The following is a 20,046-nucleotide window of genomic DNA, read 5'->3' as shown; positions in this document are numbered from 1 at the left end:
TTGTCCTGCAAGTTTCAAGTTTAATAAGTTTTTGATTAATCGCTTAATAGATACTCCAATTTGTATTAAATGTAATAAAGATCCTGGAACATTATCTCATGCTTTTTGATTGTGTCCTTTGATCAACTCATTTTGGTCTGCCATCCTATTATTTTTGGGTTCTTTATGGGGTAATTCGATAGTGGGTTGTCCCAGTGGAATAATTTTTGGTAAAGCATCAGCTTGTGGGGTTTTTGGCCAACTAAAATGTCTTTTATTTCAGAAAGCCTGTATGATTGGGCATAAATGTATTATGCCATTTGGGTTGCAGAAAGAATCTCCAAGTTTTTGGTATTGGAGGAATCAATTACATCGCTTATTTTTATTTGAGAGTTGGGAGATTCGAGGTTCGCCTAAAAAAACTCTTTTTATGGACGTTTGGGATCCTTATATTCAGAATCTTTCACCAAAAATACGAAGTTTGGTTATCAATGATTTATTATGAAAATTAGGTTTACTAATTACATTCCAGTTATTTATTTTAATTCTTTATTGTTGTCAACTTTCATCCAGGGTGAGGGATTTCATTTAGGGGAAGATAGTGGGTAGGGGATGGAATTAAGGGGGGTGTAGATAAGATTGAATTAATTCATATGGAAATTAAATTTGAAGGGATGATTTAAATGTGTATGAAATATTATTGTAATTCTTATTGTATTGAATGTATTTTTGTATTATCCTATTGTACTGATTATTTGATTCTTTCAATAAAAATTGTTATACATAATCGCTTAATCATATTTCTAAGCGATGAACATAATAATAAAATTACAATATTTAGGGAACAATACAATACTTGACAGGAATTAAGTCCATCAGGGCCATTAACAGACTTGACAAACCCATAAACACAAGGAAGGGAAGGGAAATGAACTACAAGTTATTTAAGAGAAAGCAAGACAATCAAGGAAAATACATAAGGAATGGGAAGCAGAAAATTTCCGTAACATTATACAACAGAAATAAAATCAGCCAAGCACTTGTCCGAGGTGCTATTGTTGTGCGTGGATTTGTCGGTGTGCCGGTCAGTCCGCTATTGTAGTTATCTGGACTGCTGCAGGTGAATGCCGAGCTCATCCACTGTTCTAGCTTCCAAGTTCTAGCTTATTAGTGATGCCCGATTTACCGACTCACTTTACTGAATCGATTCATTTGCTAAAAAAAAAAAAAAAAAAATCTTCCTGTCACAGTTTTCTGTTGGGATTCATGTCTGCTCTTTCCTATTGCATTATATACAGATCTCAAAGTCCCTTCTCGAGGGCCGGAATCCAGTCGGGTTTTCAGGATTTCTCCAATGAATATGCATGAGATCTATTTGCATGCACTGCTTTCATGGTATGCAAATAGATCTCATGCATATTCATTGGGGAAATTCTGAAAACCCGACTGGATTCCGGCCCTCGAGGAGGGACTTTGACACCCCTGCATTATAATATTCTTGTCTTATGTTAATTTGAATTTTGTAAACTGCCATGACCTGCTGTGACTGCCGGTATAGGAAATTCTGAAAAAAAAACCAAATCATAAAATAAAGAGGCAAACTGATTAATCATTTTCCTTTATTTATATAAAGACATACAAGCATATCAGTGTGCCTCACTCCAGGTCTCATGGCAGTGAAAGCCAGTCCTGGTCTTATAGCCTACCAGCAGTGGGACTTCTCAGCCTGAATTGGGATGGGAGCTGGAAGACCAGGGCTGCACTAGATTTCAGAGACTCAGTTTGTGATGATTAAAACTAATAGTCCAGGTCTCCCTCTACTCCAGGGATCTCAAAGTCCCTCCTTGAGGGCCGCAATCCAGTCAGGTTTTCAGGATTTCCCCAATGAATATACATTGAAAGCAGTGCATGCACATAGATCTCATGCATATTCATTGGGGAAATCCTGAAAACCCAACTGGATTGCAGCCCTCAAGGAGGGACTTTGAAACCCCTGCTCTACTCCAACCAGCTTATGCAGAGGGTTGCCGAGCCCCCGATACTCTCTCCTAATCAGCGAGGGGGCTCAGCATTGGCTTCCATGCTTTCCTTGGCTTGCACTGATGTTATACAGAGGTTTTCCCTACACACTGAATGATAATACCAGGACTGGATTTTGCAGGTTCCTACACAGTGATACAGCTGCCAGCCCTTCCTCCCACGGCAGGAGACCCAGCGATGAGTATTAAATGACATATTGATTAATACTGAACAATTAATATGGATTAATATAATCATAATTAAAGAGAGAAAATACGAGGTGTCCTTTGAAAGGTTTCCTCCCCCTGAGAGCTGGGATGTAGTAATACACGGTAAATGAATACAGACCTGCCAAAAACTTAGCTAGTCAATGGCTGTAAGTTCCTGGATAAGAGTTAAAGCAGGAGATACCCAGATGCCAAGTTATCTAGTTCCAGGCTGGAGATTTTAGGCAGTCCTGGATTTCTGAGCACCCAATCCTTATGCATTATGGGAGTTACAGAACTGATTTCAGGCACTACAAATCCCACACTGCAGGGAAGGGGGGGGGGGGGTGCTAATGCCAGTAATGGATGCATTAGAACTTTTCACTGACTACACTTTCCAATCTCTACCACCGGAGGGCACTCTTTACAAAGACCTGAGATGCAGGCTGTGCCCAGTGCCCAAGGATGGGTCAGGTAGCAAACAAGTCTCAAAATCCCTCTCTGTAGGGTTACCAGAGTTCTGAATTTCTCCCTTCTGGGTTATTCTTCCTTGTCCCTACCTACCTCCAGCTCCGCTGAAATTTAATCTTTGGGCTGGCCAGCAGCAGCAGCAGCAGCGAGATGAGCCTGCTGCCATCGGCTAGCCCTGGAAGCCTTCTCTCTGGAGCGACTTCCTGTTCCCATGTATGCAGGACTTTCCAGAGAGGCGGCTTCTGGGGCAGGCAGACGGCAGCAGGCTCACCTCACTGGTGCTGCCAGCAAGTCCAAAGATTAAATTTTGGTGCGGAGGTAGGTGGGAGACAGGGGAGAGCCATAGGGAGAGAGAGAGAGAAGCACCGTCCTATGGGGGAGGGAGTTGGAGGAGGAAGAGAGAAAGAGAACCCATAGGGGAGGGAAGTTGTGGATATAGAGAGAAAAGTACCCACAGGGGGGTAGGAGGACCACCCACGGGGGGGGGGGAGGAGAAAGAAAAGCACCTGTGGGGGGAATGGAGGGACTAAGGAAATGGGTGAAGGGTGGGGCAGGGGTGAGACGGGTGGGAGGTGAGGCAGGATGGGGTCACGTGCCCTCTTTTTTGAGTTTACAAATATGGTAACCCTACCTCTGTGAACTAAAAAGAATGGCAGCGACACCTTAACCAAATCTCTAAATGCTGAACAGAAATGGATTTCATCTGCTCCGTTTGGAGGGGGTGGGATTTCCTTATGCAAAGTACAGCAGTGGTGGTGAGGTCAAGACAGATATTTTAATAACATATAAATAATATGTGTGAACACAATACATTCTACATGGCTACAGAAATGATCAACATGATTAATTCCTGCCCCAGAATCCTGCACCAGTATCCTTGTTCTATGTACCCCCATCCCTCTCTCTCCTGCTCTCTCATTCCTTATTCTACATACTCCTCTCCCCATCTTGTCTCTTCTGCCGTCTAATTTGCACTCTCATTCCTTGTTCCCGGTCTCTCTCTCTCCTGCTCTCTGTTTTGCACATCTCAGGTCTTGTTCTACATACCTCCCCCTTATCTCTCCTTCCCCACTTTTCTCTGTCCCTCTCTGTGCTCCGAACCCTTCTTTTTACTCTCTCAGCTCCCTCCACTCCCAGGGGCCACTGGGAGCCCTCCAGCACATCACTTCTTTCTTTCTCTTGGCATTCTCAGGCTCTGGCTAACATTAGCTTAAAGAGTCAGCCCCAGTACTGAGAACATCTATAATACAGGTAAGCCACAGTTTCATAGCAAACATCTGCACTTTACCACCAGGCTGTGCCCTGGGGCACCTGCTGGTACATCTTGCCCCCCTCTCTGTCCATGTTCAAGTTCTGCCTGGACTGAGGCAGCTCTCCCCCGATCCCATTTTAACCACAAAACTATAAATTTCGTGTGGCCTCTTCTCTGTAGACTCTCACATGCCTCTGCATCTTGTAGCACTATGGAAAGGAGGGTCTGGTAGCACTACGAAGCTTTTACAGTGCTCAGAGACTCTCTCGATCCCTGACCTATGGAACCAGAACCTCTTAACCCAGCCTTGGACTATCTCTGAGCGATGCCTCTGGGTGCAAAGGAAGACATAAATTAAACGCTAACCTGAATCGTTAAATTAGCAGGAGACAAACAGGGTTCCCCCCCCCCCACAGGACAAGAAGTTTCTGGAAATACAGGGACTACGTGAACTTTTTGTTACCAGATCTCAGTGTAAAACTATCACTCAACAGAGCACGCTGGAAAACGCAGCCAAAGCGTGAAACAAGAGACATTGACACCAGCTTTTGCAATAAGCAGGAGACGGCTGGGACGGGGACAGCGATGCCACAGAAAGGTGTCCCCCTTCACTTTTGAGTAGGTATCAGGGTGACAGAACTGCTCGTCTGGGGCAGTTCAGTAAGATCTCCAACCAGCAGGGACAGGATGTGATGAACTGCCGGGAGTAATAGGGCCCCCAACCTTTGGCAAAACTAATTCGTATACTGTTAGGATCCCAGGGCCCGTCACCAAGCACCGATGGGCTGCCGGCTATCACTGGACGTTCAGAGTCAAAGATCTTCATGGAATACCCAGGCAGAACCTTGTGGACAGAAAGGGTGCGAGAGCCGGGCGGAGCTAGCGTCGGGGAGTTGACAAAGATGGGATGCTCACTGCGGTTGTATGCCCAGACGCCATCCTTCTCCAGGCTCAGCAACAGCCCTTGCCCGATCTTGCCCCGGGTGCGTCTCACGGCCTCGCTGCAGCGTTCGGAGCTTAGCTGCCCCAGGCAAAAGCCACTTCCCTGAGGCAGGTCACAGAAAATGTTGACAGAGGACTCGTACACGGCATGGAGGCAGCCCACACGGGTCCGGTGCTCCCAGTAAGCCAGTTTACACCAGTACCCATCTTTGATGCTGGTTCTGGACAGTGTAGTGTCTGCAGAAGAACAAAGATACTGTAAGCAACAAGAACAAAAAAAAAAAAAAAAAACCCAGAAAAGCTTAGGACCTTTTGGTACTTCAATGGCTCTGTTTATGTCACTTAGTATAATGTTTCCTGTAGAAGTTTGGATGGGGTTTATGGCTTTTTTTTAAATGTCAATTTATCTTTTTTGGATTGCTAGTTTTCTAAACTACTTTGAATGGTTATTTCGGGTAGGCGGTACAACTTTTAAAAATAAACAGAGTGCATAAAGTCATATGAAAGTGAGGATAAAAGCCCCAGTGACGCAGGCATAAGCATGGCGAGCAGGGACAGTCCATTTCAGTGTCTCTGTGCTGGAAAGGCTTTTGGTCAGAGAGGGGCAGAGCTCTGGATAAGCCTGGACAGGAGCCGGGGACGGGGGGTGACTTGACGTCAGGATCCTGCCTCATTTCCTGAGTACGAAGGCCAGAAATAACAAGGGGGGGGGGGGTGGAGATCGTCCTCCCAGCCTGGCTGCCGGCCCTAGTTTGTTTTTGGAGAGAGGATGTTGGTTTCTGGCGTAGCTTTTCTTTCTCTGACAATTATTTTGTTTTCCTAATTGAGCTTGGGGGCCTCTGGCTCTGCTGCTCCCTATTTAAGAGGCTGGTAGCCGTCTCCCTCCCCTGCTGCTCGACACCAAATACACATGAAACAGAGCTTAAAAAAAAACAACAACCTAAAGAATGTCATAGGGCCCCCTTGCCCTCAGCACATGCCCGAAAACATCTGAAAGACAGAAATCCAGATAAGTCCGTGCAGCATCTAAGTGAGGGATACAGAGAATCCCATTACGATTCCTGAGAGAGGAATGTAGTGCATGACAGTCTGATTTCCAAAGACAGGGTGTATGACGGCCTGGTATCTGAGTGACAAACACAGAGTGTCTACGATCCCCCGAGTGAGGGACATGGGTTGCCTAGGGAGAGGTATGGCCAGTAGGAAAAAGGAGATATTGATGCCCCTGTATAAGACTTTGGTGAGACCTCATTTAGAATATTGTGCACAATTCTGGAGGCCGCACCTTCAAATAGATATGAAAAGGATGGAGACGGTCCAGAGGAAGGCTTCTAAAATGGTCAGTGGTCTTCATCAAAAGGCATATGGGGACAGACTTAAAGATCTCAATCTGTAGACTTTGGAGGAAAGGAGGGAGAGGGGAGATAGGATAGAGACGTTTAAATACCTATGTAATGTAAATGCGCACGAGTCGAGTCTTTCATTTGAAAGGAAGCTCTGGAATGAGAGGGCATAGGATGAAGTTGAGAGGTGATAGGCTCCGGAGCAATCTAAGGAAATACTTTTTACAGAAAGGGTGGTAGATGAGTGGAACAGTCTCCCGGAAGGGGTGGTGGAGGCAGACACTATGTATGAATTCAAAAGGGCCTGGGCTAGGCACGTGGGATCTCTCGGAGAGAGAAAGAGATAATGGTTACTACGGATGGGCAGACTGGATGGGCCATTTGGACTTTATCTGCCATCATGTTACAATGTTTCTTTAAGCATAAAATTCTATGACATCACGATGCAGGTGTAAAGAGCCTTAGCCTATAGGAAGAGGAGATGCAAATGTTAAGAACCTAGCCAATAGGGAGAGGAAGAGATAGTGGCTGCTCTGGATGGGCCATTTGGCCTGTATCTGCTCTATGACATCACAATGCAGGTGTAAAGAGCCTTAGCCTATAGGAAGAGGAGATGCAAATGTTAAAAACCTAGCCAATAGGGAGAGGAGGAGATAGTGGCTGCTCTGGATGGGTCATTTGGCCTTTATCTGCCATCATGTTTCTCTAACCATAAAGCTCTATGACCTCACAATGCAGGTGTAAAGAGCCTTAGCCTATAGGAAGAGGAGATGCAAATGTTAAGAGCCTTAGCCAATAGGGAGAGGAAGAGATAATGGTAAATGCGGATGGGCAGACTAGATGGGCCATTTGGCCTTTATCTGCCATCAAGGTTCTATGTTCTATGACAGTGTGATCTTTGAGTGACAGCCTGACTTCTAAATGAGGGACACAATGTATTGTGAGCTCTGAGCATGGGGAACAGTCATTTACTAACCTGCATTAATTGAGGCACCAGCTTAAGTTACGTACCCTGCATTAAATGCATTACAGTACATGAGGGCAGATCAAGACCCGCAAGGCACCTTCACGGAGTCATTCAGGTCAGAAAGTGGCAACCAGCCTATTACAGCAAAGGTCAGGAACACTGCCGGGTCAGAGGTCAGTCCCACCGAAGGTTCAGGAGCTGGTGTGGTCACACTGAAGGGTCAAAGGTCAAGCGCTACGGTAGTACAGTGGGCACATTGAAGGGTCAAAGGTCAGGTAGTACCAGTGCTTAAGAGGTCAGATGCTGCTGGGTCAGAGGTCAGGAGCTGGGGTAGGACAGCAGTCACACTGAAAATCAGTAGTTTTGCTGAAGGGTCGGAGGTCAGGTGCTGTGTAAGAAATCATGAGCTGGGGGAGTACCGCAGTCATACTGAAGGGTTAGAAGACAGGAGCTGGTACACCTCAGGTTGTAGGGCCATTGTGGGACAGCTCTTTTGGGACTGTCAGTTTCTCTCAGTCTGGACACTCCCAGCTTGTGGGCTCCAGAAGGACAAGGGTATGCGGAGGCCATGGTGGGACAAACAGAACTTCCTGATATAAGAAAAGAGGTCCTGAACCTTTGATCACATACCAGCACGCGTCACTCAGCACAGCTTACAGGAATATAAAAGGAGAAATATTGACATTTCTGAAGTCCTAACGCTTGCATCTTTCCTCTCTTTGAAAGAATTCTCTCCATCCTCTCCCTTACCATGCCAGTCCCAACTGGAGTTATTACAGTTACTCGGCTTAGCAGACTCCCGGGCATAGAGGCGCTTACCCAGCTCCGGCCAGGAATAATCCAGGGCTGCCAGTTTACGATAGGGTGGGGGTGGAGACTCTGGAAAGAAAAAAAAAAAAAAATAGCACTTCAAACAGGCAGAGAACTGGAGGTAAGAGGTAAAAACTGCAGAGATTAGCGATACAGATCGGTCCCAGCCTCAGACACCCTATGAGAATGGATAAATGCAGCCCCCATCACCAGTAATCTCAGGTACAGATAGACCAGTGGTCTCAAACTCGCGGCCCGGGGGGCCACATGCGGCCCGCCAGGTACTATTTTGAGGCCCTCGGTATGTTTATCATAATCCCAAAAGTAAAATAAAACAGTTGCTTGATCGTATGTCTCTTTAGCTATAAATGACAATATTATTATTAAGACTTAGCCAAAAGGAAAGATTTAGAAACTATAAAGAATTTTAGCTCATGCAAAATTGTCATTTCTTTAATAAGACATTAACTATTTTTTTCTGAGGCCCTCCAACTACCTACAAATCCAAAATGTGGCCCTGCAAAGGGTTGGAGTTGGAGACCACTGAGATAAGACTACACCCCCCAACCATATTCCCATCTCCAACCTTATCCTCATTCCCAACTGACCTCAGGCACAGACAATGTGTAATTAAACTCTGGAACTTGTGACTTGGATTGGTCTCCGTGAAGATGGGATACTGGGCTAGATGGCTCATTGGCCTGACCCAGTAAGGCTATTCTTACGTTCTTAATTCATTGCCGGACAATGTGGTGAAATCAGTTAGCTTAGCGGGGTTTTAAAAAAAGGTTTGGATAATTTCCTAAAAGAGAAGTCCATAGGCCATTATTGAGATAGCTTTGAGAAACCCACTGCTTATTCCTAGGATAAGGAGCATAAAATCTATTTTACTACTTGGGACCTAGCTAGGTACTTGGGACGTGGAGGGGCCACTGTTGGAAACAGGATACTGAACTTCATGGACCTTTGGTCTGTCCCACTATGCCAATTTATTTATTTTTATTCATGCATAACCCACTTTTTCCAGGGCAGTTCACAATAAAACATACTGATATATACTTCTCCCTCGTTATTCGCAGGGGATACGGGCAGAGCCGGATCGCGAATGGCGAAAAACCGCGATTATCCGACTCTGACCCACCACCACCTCCCTGCCGCCTTCCCGGCCTTACCTGGTGGTCTAGAGGGCTTTCGGGGCAGGAGCGATCTTCCTACGCTCCTGCCCCGTGCAGATCGCCATGAGGAAATGGCTGCTGTCTCGAGACGACGACGGGAACTCCCTACAGCCATTTCCTCATGGCGATCTACACGGGGCAGGAGCGTAGGAAGATCGCTCCTGCCCCGAAAGCTCGCTAGACCACCAGGTAAGGCCGGGAAGGCGGCAGGGAAGTAAAAAATGTTTTTTTAAAAATTTTCCCCCTCCCCAGAAAAAAATTGCGATTATGTGAAATCGCAAGTGCAGAAACCGCGAATGGGGAGGGGGAAGTGTACATTTACACACCAGCAAATCAGCGACCAGGGGTATAGATAGAAGATTACTGCATAGGTCCTGAACCTGTTGGGCCGCCACGTGAGCGGACTGCTGGGCATGATGGACCTCAGGTCTGACCCAGCGGAGGCACTGCTTATGTTCTTATACCCATATTTCATACTGCAAAACAGGTGTTTCTTCAATAATTTCTTAAAGTCACGCAAATCTTATGTTCTTATGCCTCAGCCCCCAGCAATATCATCCCCAATGACCCCAGGTACAGATAGACCCGCCCCAGCGAACCCAGGTACTGCAGACGGATCCTGCCCAATCCAAGGGATCGTTAATATTGGTTAACTTTATCTGAAAAGGCTTTGAGATCTGCAGTCTGGGTGTTATGTGGGTCAGACAGCAATAGGCAGAGGATGTGAAATTCCCCTCCGCCCTGATTTCACTCACTCTCTGTGAAGTATCAGATCTGTCTCATTGCCCAAACCAGTGTCTTTTGGATGTTTACACTGATCATAAAGGGTTCTGCAGAGCCTTAAATAGCTTCCTTAAACAGCATTGGCCTCGACTATGAACCAGCAGTGGAATGAAGTTGTGAGTGGACACCTCACCTGGTGTGCAGAGCCGGCTGAAATGGTAGGGGTTGCAGCAGGATGAGCTTCCCTCGGTGCCTCTCCTCCAGAACACCTCACAATAACAGAGTCTCTTCAGCTCCTGAGCATGCTTGAGGTCTGGCCAGCGGTACAGCCTACATAGAACCAGATGGGGGGCCAAGGCCTGCTTGGGCTGGGGCACCAGGATACAGCTGGAGTCTCGGGCTCCCTTGCTCTCCACCACCTCGGCCAGAACCTGCAGCTGCTCATCCTTCAGCCTCCGGAAGAGGGAGTGAGCAGTCACCTTGGCGGTATTAAGGGACTCCTCAGGGTTGGGGCTTCCATCTATTTGGCCACGAGTGAAAGACACAGACTGGGAACCTCCACAGCGATGTCTCCAAAGTCGTCTCACGAAGCAGGACCGCCGGGACCGGAACATATGATGCTCTATGCTCTGAAGAAGATCTCCGGCTTCCAGTCAATCTGTATTTAGGAGGAAGAAAAGGACAATGTTAGGAGGGTAGCATGAACTCCACGGTTCAGCATTATATCTTGCATTTATTCAGCTGCTTGGCCTCTAACTTTACTTCTCTCCAAGTTACACTTCATAGAGCTACCATGCAAACTTTCTATCACTGTGCCCATCCCCTGAGCCCTCCAGTCCTAGAGGTAACAAGCTCTGTACACCTGTGCCCATCCCCTGAGCCCTTCAGTCCTAGAAGTGACAGGCTCTATGCAGTCCAAGAGGTGACAGGCTCTGTACCCCTGTGCCCATCCTCTGAACTCTTCAGTCCTAGAGGTGACAGGCTCTGTACCTCTGTGTTCATCCCCTGAATCCTAGAGGTGACAGGCTCTGTACCCCTGTGCCCATCCTCTGAACTCTTCAGTCCTAGAGGTGACAGGCTCTGTACCTCTGTGTTCATCCCCTGAATGCTAGAGGTGACAGGCTCTGTACCCCTGTGCCCATCCTCTGAACTCTTCAGTCCTAGAGGTGACAGGCTCTGTACCTCTGTGTTCATCCCCTGAATCCTAGAGGTGACAGGCTCTGTACCCCTGTGCCCATCCTCTGAACTCTTCAGTCCTAGAGGTGACAGGCTCTGTACCTCTGTGTTCATCCCCTGAATCCTAGAGGTGACAGGCTCTGTACCCCTGTGCCCATCCTCTGAACTCTTCAGGCCTAGAGGTGACAGGCTCTGTACCTCTGTGTTCATCCCCTGAATCCTAGAGGTGACAGGCTCTGTACCCCTGTGCCCATCCTCTGAACTCTTCAGTCCTAGAGGTGACAGGCTCTGTACCTCTGTGTTCATCCCCTGAATCCTAGAGGTGACAGGCTCTGTACCTCTGAGTCCATCCCATGAGCCTTAGAGGTGACAGGATCTGTACCCTTGTGCCCATCCTCTGAATCCTTCAGTCGTAGAGGTGACAGGCTCTGTATGCCAGTGCCCATCCCTTCAGCTCTCCAGTCCTAGAGATGACAAGATCTGTACTGCTGAAGTTAACCTAAAATTCTCCTCTTTCTGGGTCTGCGGTGATTTTAAATATATATATATATATATAGAGAGAGAGAGATGATCCAATATGCCAAAAAGCTCAACAGACATTACAACAAATGGAAGGCCGGAAAAAAGTGAAACGTGGAAAGAAAGCATTTTGTGTGTCTGTAGAAAGACAAAACAGTACCACGGAAAATAAAATCCAACAGAGCAGTCGTTGGAGCTTTGAAAAAGAAGTGCATAGTAATTAATGAATGCATGGCAGGTTGTAAGTATGAAGGAGGCCATACATATGATAGGAGACTTGGCCAGAGGCACAAGGAGCTGCGGCGGGGAAAAAACCCACAAACAGAGTGCCAAGGAAGCTGTTCCAACTTCTGGGTCACGCCTATGTTTCCAGAGAATGGAGCGCCGTAGGTGAAAGTAATCAATGGGTCTGCAAGTAATGAATGAACAGAATTCATTGCAGGATCAGGAAATGCAATGGAGGAAAACTCAACGGGTATTAAGGAAAAAAAGTAAAAGTGCCATGGAAGAGCTTCTTTTCCTTCCTTTTTTTTCACTACACAGAGTAGCAAAATATGAGAAAGGCTGGCTATAAAGTCATGTGAAAAAATTAGGACACCCCATGAAATATTCAGTTCTTTCTTAAGAAATGTTCCCATATCGATGTCAAATCTTTTTTTGTTGTTGTTTTATTTATCTCTGGAAAAGAAAGTGATGTCATTGCAGATAAACAACAAAACATTTCCTTGGTTTGCTCATGAAACAAAATATATCTACAACAATGTGTACGTGTATGTATGGTGGAACTCCCTAACAAAGGAATTAAACCTAGAAAAAGATACCAAAAAGTTCAAGAAGGGAATAACCTTAAGAACATAAGAATTGCCGCTGCTGGGTCAGACCAGTGGTCCATCCTGCCAGCAATCCGCTCCTGCGGCGGCCCTTAGGTCAAAGACCAGTGCCCTAACTGAGACTAGCCCTACCTGCGTACGTTCTAGTTGAGCAGGAACTTGTCCAACTTTGTCTTGAGTCCCTGGAGGGTGTTTCCCCCTATAACAGCCTCCGGAAGAGCATTCCAGTTTTCCACCACTCTCTGGGTGAAGAAGAACTTCCTTACGTTTGTACGGAATCTATCCCCTTTCACTTTAGAGAGTGCCCTCTCGTTCTCCCTACCTTGGAAAGGGTGAACAACCTGTCTTTATCTACTTTGTCTTGAATCCTTGGAGGGTGTTTCCCCCTATAACAGCCTCCGGAAGAGCCTCCACCCTATATCCAACATTTCTCTTCTCTTCTCCAAGCATGTCTCCCTCCCTTCTCTTCTGCCATATGCAGGATTTCTCCCTCTCACCCATTTCTCCCTCTTTGTTACATCTCTCCCTTTCCTCCCCCCCCCAATTCTTCCTCCCCTCCCTCCCATCCCCCTACGCAGCAGCACCCCACTGACCCTCCCACTGTGAGATCTGACATACTGTAACTCCGGGCTTCCCAAATCAGCAGCAGCCAGCCTTGAAGAGGCAGCTTGGAACAGACTGATTGTGGCCTGCCCTGCTAAGACTTTCCTCTGCCACATTATATGTGACATCACTGATGACACAGAAGAGGGAAGGCCCCAGAGGGGCAGGCCACGAGCAGCCTGTTCAGAGCGTTGCCTCTGCTGACTCGCCAAGCCTGGAGGTAGGTCTCACCAGAGGGAGTGGTTAGTCACTGAATTGGACAACAAATCAATTTCAATCGATTCACTGAAGTGGATCAGTGAATTGATTTGAATGGCAAATTGGCAGCTCTACTCTGTACCCCTATATCCATCCCCTGAATCCTAGAGGAGACAGGTTCTGTATACCTGTGACCAATCCCCAGAGCCCCCCAGTCCTAGAGGTGACAGACTCTGAACCCCTGTATCCATCCCCTGAACTCTCCAGTCCTAGAGATAACAGGCTCTGTACCCCTGAATCCCAGAGGTGACAGGTTTTGTATCCCTGTGCCCATCTCGAGCCCTCTGATCCTAGAGTGACAGGCTCAGTATCTGTCTCCATCACCTGAGTCCTCCAGTCCTAAAGGTAACCCCCGTCTCTATCCCCTGAACTCTCGTCCTAGAGGTGACAGGCTCTTTAGCCCTGTGGTCATCCCCTGAGGACTCCAATGCTGGTGGTGACAGGCTCTGTATTCCTGTGCCTGTCCCCTACTTGGCATCACATCTAATCTGCGTCTGTTAACGATACTCTCTTCCTCTCTAAGCACAGGGCTTGAAGACATATGGAGAAGTTGCTTCTCTTTAGGGAGGGGATTTGGGAAGGCTCTGGTCAGCTCAACTACTATTCATTATTTCTAGAGTGCTATCAGAGGTCTTTGGCTCTGTACAGAGTCACAAAGGAGACAGTCCTTGCTCGAATAAGCTCACAATCTAATAAATAAAGACAAATAGGATGCCAGGGTAAGGGTTACACTCCTGGCGAGGGTGGTGAGAAGAGGGCAGCAGGGTTATGAGTTGAAGGCTGTCTCAAAACGATGTCTCTGGTGACTGAGCAGGGACAACTCTTATGTGACAGTCTTCTATATATCTGGTGTTTCCCTTGTACAGTGTAGGAAGCTGGTAGAACAAGGAGCTTAAAAGTTTAGTCCAGGGGTGTCAAAGTCCCTCCTTGAGGGCCGCAATCCAGTCGGGTTTTCAGGATTTCCCCCATGAATATGCATGAGATTAGCATACAATGAAAGCAGTGCATGCAAACAGATCTCATGCATATTCAGGGGGGGAAAATCCTGAAAACCCGACTGGATTGCGGCTCTCGAGGACGGACTGTAACACCCCTGTTCTAGTCCTTGTTCACCCTCTTCCTCCTTCCCCCCCCCAATGAAAATTTTAAAGGGCCTCTTCTGCAGTCAAACTCGCATTACCCATGGAAATATTCTTCATTCTATATTCAAAATATACAGGTTTGGAGTGAGAGACCCACGATGCATCCCAAAACACGCCTGCACTCACACACATGTAATATGAAATATATACTGCCTTCACAGCAAACAGCACAGTCCCCAGATGATAAGAGACGAGAGTCCAGAGAGGTGTGAGAGCCTTCCCCTAGGCACCGCAGGGTACGTATATAGCCGTACACACACACTGCCAGACATCCAGTCTGCACATATAAATAACATGAACCCACGTCCAGTATGGAGACACATACAGGATACGTACAGTAACAGCTTTCACTTGGCAAGCGCCCTTGAAAGAATCGTCCCTCTTGTCTGAGCTTTGTGTGCTAGAGTTGCCTGGTGACTAGCTGGTGGCTGCATCCCCTGGAGAGGTCCTGGGAGCCCATGAAGCAGGGTGCAGGATGCTGAGGAGAGAAAAGGCGAAGCTGCTTCAGAGCTGGCAACCTCCCTGACACATCCTGCCAGCTCTGAACAAACTTTCCCCTCCCCTGCACCTCCCACTTTTGGGAATTCATTGATTAGAAGGCTCGGCGGACTTCATGGCTTGGCAAAATTAGAAGTGTGGCCCGGGAAGAAGGTGGGCTGGGCTACAGTCCTGGACCCAGGGACAGGATAGCAATAGGGCCACAGCAATGGGACTTTTGGACCCAGTTTAGGCTGTATCATGATGAAGCCTAGTTAATCTCTCTTACCCTTCTTGAGAGCATGGGGAACGGGATTCAATTCCCACGGCAGTTCCTTGTGACTTTGGCCAAGTCGCTTAATCCTCCACAGCCCCAGCTACAAAATAATATCTTTATCGCCTTCTGCGGATGGCTTAGCTGTTTTTTTTCCAAGACAAAATTTCTCTCATTAGGCAATCTTTTCCTGCAGGAAATATTGGACATCTCTCTTCTCAGTTTAGTTTAATATATAATATGTAACCACTTCAAGTGTTCCCGCTAAGCTGCGCTGGGGTGCGCTCACGCACAAAATATTACCTCGCAGCGCACAAGTTTCTCGTCACAGCGCACACAGTGTAGAGCACAGTTCTTCAACCGCCGGTCCGCAAACAAAATCTTGCCGGTCCGCGAAGGATTCGGTCCCCGCCGCAACGAAAGGCCGGCGTCAGCTGACTTGCAACTTCCTGTTGCAGTCGCTGTGCCGGGACTCCTGCCTTCGCCGGGACTCCTGCCTTCCACCGCGTTTGCCTCCTGCCTTGTCTCCGCACCTCCAGACCAGCAGCGGCAGCTGTGTATGCTTTTAACTTCGGCACAGAGCTGCCCCTAATCAATAGTTTAGCGCGGTTTCATAAGGCAGCCTCGGGGCCTTTGCTAGGCCGGCCCACATCGCATCATCGAAGCGGGCCGGCTATCAAAGGCCCCGAGGCTGCCTCATGAAACCGCACTAAACTATTGATTAGGGGCAGCTCTGTGCCGAAGTTAAAAGCATACACAGCTGCCGCTGCTGGTCTGAACTCTTGGGCCGCTGAAGGAGGGCAAAAAGCAGCTGTCCTGGAGGTTTCCCTTCCTCTCGCCTTTACAGGTTCCTTTTTTCCACCTTTTTTTTTTTCCTTCAAACGGCAACGGGCCCCAGCATCGACATCAATCAAGTAAGTTCCACTGTCAATCAAGCGGTTCTGCTCGGCCAAAGCTTCCCCTGTGACATGAGCCACCCTCAGGGGAAAGAAAGTGACCCACAAAGGTGAGGGGAAGGGGGGCAGATGATGGAAGTTGGGGGGGGGGGAGAGAGAGAGAGAGAAGGGGCAGATGATGGAATGGAGGAGATGAGAGAGAGAGAGAAGGGGACAGATGATGGAAGTGAGAAGAAGGGAGAGAGAGCAGAAGGCAGATGGATGTCAGTTGAGAAGGGAGAGCAGATGCTGAATGGAAGTGGGGAAAGAACACATACTGGATGGAAGGAGGAGATAAATAAAGGGGGAAGAAAATAGTAAGATAATGGAGGGGTGAGGGAAAGGGGTGACAAGCTGTGTGTAGACACAGTGAAAAGAGGGAAACGGGACTAAATAGTAAGAAAGAATTTAATTTAGATGGAGGCAGAAAATAGAGAAGGAAGACCAGAGAAGAAAAGGGAAGAGAGAGCAGAGAATGATCAGATCTGAGTGGAGGAAATGAGAAGAGAGATATGCTAAAAACCACAGGGGGGAGGGAAGGATAGAGATGCCAGACCATGAGGGGAACAGAAGGAAGATGATGGATGCTAGACCAAATTGGGGGGTGGGGGGGGGGCAGGAGGAGAGATGGCAGGGAAAGACAGACAGTGAATGGAAGGGGCAGATGCTGGACTGAAGAGACAGAGAAGGTTATCATGCTGCTGTACCGGGCCATGGTACGCCCTCACCTGGAGTACTGCGTCCAGCACTGGTACTTTAAGAAGGACACGGTACTACTCGAAAGGATCCAGAGAAGAGCAACTAAAATGGTTAAGGGGCTGGAGGAGTTGCCGTACAGCGAAAGATTAGAGAAACTGGGCCTCTTCTCCCTTGAGCAGAGGAGATTGAGAGGGGACATGATAGAAACATTCAAGGTACTGAAGGGAATAGACTTAGTAGCTAAGGCAGGGAGAACGAGAGGGCACTCTCTAAAGTTGAAAGGGGATAGATTCCATACAAACGTAAGGAAGTTCTGTGGTAGAAAGCAACATATTTATTTGGCTCATAACTTGCTGGCGCCCGATATTTTTAGCTCACAGTGAAAAAAGTTTGCTCACAACACCCGCCCGCTTAGAGGGAACACTGGTAACCAGTATATCAAATCCCATCCCCTTTCTTTTACTTCTGTCTGTCCCATTATTCCTCCTTATTCTCTCTGCTCAAAAGCATTTTGAGGGTGTCTCCTCTGGTATTTTTCAGCCTCTTGAGCTCTCTGCTTTTTCTCCTTGTTTCCTGGTATTCTCAGCCCCTACACTCGCTCTATTTTGTCTGTTTTTTTCTGGCATTCAGCCTCTGCGCTGTCAGTGTCCACTAGTATTTTCTGCCACTGCACTCTGCATCTTGTCTGTTTTCTCTGCTATTTTCAGCCTCTGCACTCTGCATTTTATTGTTTTCTGATATTTTTAGCCCCTGCACTCTGCATCTTGTCTGTTTTCGCTGGTATTTTCAGCCTCTGCACTTTATTGTTTTCTGATATTTTTAGCCCCTGCACTCTGCATCTTGTCTGTTTTCGCTGGTATTTTCAGCCTCTGCACTTTATTGTTTTCTGATATTTTTAGCCCCTGCACTCTGCATCTTGTCTGTTTTCGCTGGTATTTTCAGCCTCTGCACTTTATTGTTTTCTGATATTTTTAGCCCCTGCACTCTGCATCTTGTCTGTTTTCGCTGGTATTTTCAGCCTCTGCATTTTATTGTTTTCTGATATTTTTAGCCCCTGCACTCTGCATCTTGTCTGTTTTCGCTGGTATTTTCAGCCTCTGCACTTTATTGTTTTCTGATATTTTTAGCCCCTGCACTCTGCATCTTGTCTGTTTTCGCTGGTATTTTCAGCCTCTGCACTTTATTGTTTTCTGATATTTTTAGCCCCTGCACTCTGCATCTTGTCTGTTTTCGCTGGTATTTTCAGCCTCTGCACTTTATTGTTTTCTGATATTTTTAGCCCCTGCACTCTGCATCTTGTCTGTTTTCGCTGGTATTTTCAGCCTCTGCATTTTATTGTTTTCTGATATTTTTAGCCCCTGCACTCTGCATCTTGTCTGTTTTCGCTGGTATTTTCAGCCTCTGCATTTTATTGTTTTCTGATATTTTTAGCCCCTGCACTCTGCATCGTCTGTTTTCGCTGGTATTTTCAGCCTCTGCATTTTATTGTTTTCTGATATTTTTAGCCCCTGCACTCTGCATCTTGTCTGTTTTCGCTGGTATTTTCAGCCTCTGCACTTTATTGTTTTCTGATATTTTTAGCTCCTGCACTCTGCATCTTGTCTGTTTTCTCTGGTATTTTCAGCCTCTGCACTTTATTGTTTTCTGATATTTTTAGCCCCTGCACTCTGCATCTTGTCTGTTTTCGCTGGTATTTTCAGCCTCTGCACTTTATTGTTTTCTGATATTTTTAGCCCCTGCACTCTGCATCTTGTCTGTTTTCGCTGGTATTTTCAGCCTCTGCACTTTATTGTTTTCTGATATTTTTAGCCCCTGCACTCTGCATCTTGTCTGTTTTCGCTGGTATTTTCAGCCTCTGCACTTTATTGTTTTCTGATATTTTTAGCCCCTGCACTCTGCATCTTGTCTGTTTTCTCTGCTATTTTCAGCCTCTGTGCTCTCTGCAAAAGTCTCCTCTGATATTTTCAACTATTGCACTCTGCATTTTGTCAGTTTCTTCAGGTATATTCAGCCCCGATAATCTAGTTGATGGCAGGTTCATTAATTTGACTTGCAACTAGAATTTCAGAGCAAATTTGCAGCACAGGTTATATGTACACTTCTCCCTCCGTATTCGCGGTTTCAGCATTTGCGGTTTCGATTATTCACGTTTTTTAGCTTGCTGGCTCCTCTCCCCCCCCCCCCCCCCAAATTACATCAGCTTGCATAGAGAAATCGCTGATTCCCAGCACTTTGTTCACCGCGTTTTGCCTCTCCTTCAGGAACAGACCAGGTCTCCCACCATGTTATTTGCGGTTTCACCATGGTTTTTAATAGAAAACTGCAAATAACATATAAAAAAGTTATTCGCGGTTTTTTAGTATTTGCGGTTCCTTTAATCCCCTATCACAGCGAATACAGAGGGAGAAGTGAACCTCTTTTCACTTCTGCCAGGCTGACCAAGTCCTCCTGAGCCAGGGATCTTACAAAGGCCGTGGAGTAGCCTAGTAGTTAGAGCAGCAGGCTTGGGAATCAGGGAAGCCTGGGTTGAAATCGTGCTGCTATGCCGTCTGATCTTGGGTGTCACTACTACTATGAATTATTTCTATAGCGCTACCAGACGCACAGAGCGCTGTACAGTCACAAAGAAGACAGTCCCTGCTCCAAAGAGCTTACAATCTAAACAGACAAACAGGATGTCATGGATACAATTAAGGGGAAGGGTTAATCAGCTGGCTGGGTTGGAGAGCAGAGGTGAGTACAGGACAATCGAGCCATTGTGACATCACTGATGAGGTTGGCCCTTATTGGTGGAATGAGGCATTATGACATCACAAGCTCAGCTCTGCTTCCCAAAGACTGAAACTCTTCACATTACTACTTTGAATTAGTTCTATAGCGCTACCAGATGTACACAGTGCTATACAGAGTCATAAAGAATACAGTCCCTGCTCTAAAGAGCTTACAATCTAAACGGACAAACGGGGTGTCATGGATACAGTTAAGGGGAAGGGTTAATCAGCTGGCTGGGTTGAAGGGCAGAGGGGAGTACAGGACAATCGAGTCATTGTGACATCACTGATGAGGTTGGCTCTTATTGGTGGAATGAGGCATTATGACATCACAAGCTCAGCTCTGCTTCCCAAAGACTGAAACTCTTCACATTACTACTTTGAATTAGTTCTATAGCGCTACCAGATGTACACAGTGCTATACAGAGTCATAAAGAATACAGTCCCTGCTCCAAAGAGCTTACAATCTAAACAG

At 46.8% G+C, this 20,046-nt stretch overlaps 1 protein-coding gene across 3 annotated transcripts; it reads right to left on the bottom strand.

Moving 5' to 3' along the window:
- Nucleotides 1–1,581: 1,581 nt before the first annotated feature.
- On the bottom strand, nt 1,582–14,951 carry LOC117350651 (mothers against decapentaplegic homolog 6-like). 3 transcript variants are annotated; one of them, XM_033925093.1, is made up of 4 exons: nt 14,752–14,951; nt 10,081–10,545; nt 7,999–8,058; nt 1,582–5,106 (listed from the first exon to the last, which is right to left on the bottom strand). In XM_033925093.1, the coding sequence occupies exons 2-4, from the start codon at nt 10,499–10,501 to the stop codon at nt 4,553–4,555; spliced, it is 1,035 nt and encodes a 344-aa protein (XP_033780984.1). In that variant the 5' UTR covers nt 10,502–10,545; nt 14,752–14,951; the 3' UTR covers nt 1,582–4,552. The 3 variants fall into 3 exon arrangements, with proteins under 3 accessions (XP_033780984.1, XP_033780983.1, XP_033780982.1); XM_033925092.1 differs by having other exon boundaries at nt 7,930–8,058; nt 14,741–14,949; XM_033925091.1 differs by having other exon boundaries at nt 7,930–8,058; nt 14,752–14,949.
- Nucleotides 14,952–20,046: the final 5,095 nt, after the last annotated feature.

This window comes from Geotrypetes seraphini, chromosome 16 (genome assembly GCF_902459505.1).
Source record: "Geotrypetes seraphini chromosome 16, aGeoSer1.1, whole genome shotgun sequence".
In the NCBI taxonomy this organism is placed as follows: domain Eukaryota; kingdom Metazoa; phylum Chordata; class Amphibia; order Gymnophiona; family Dermophiidae; genus Geotrypetes; species Geotrypetes seraphini.
Note: the sequence above shows the minus strand (reverse complement) of the source record. Positions and strands in the feature narration are given on the sequence as shown.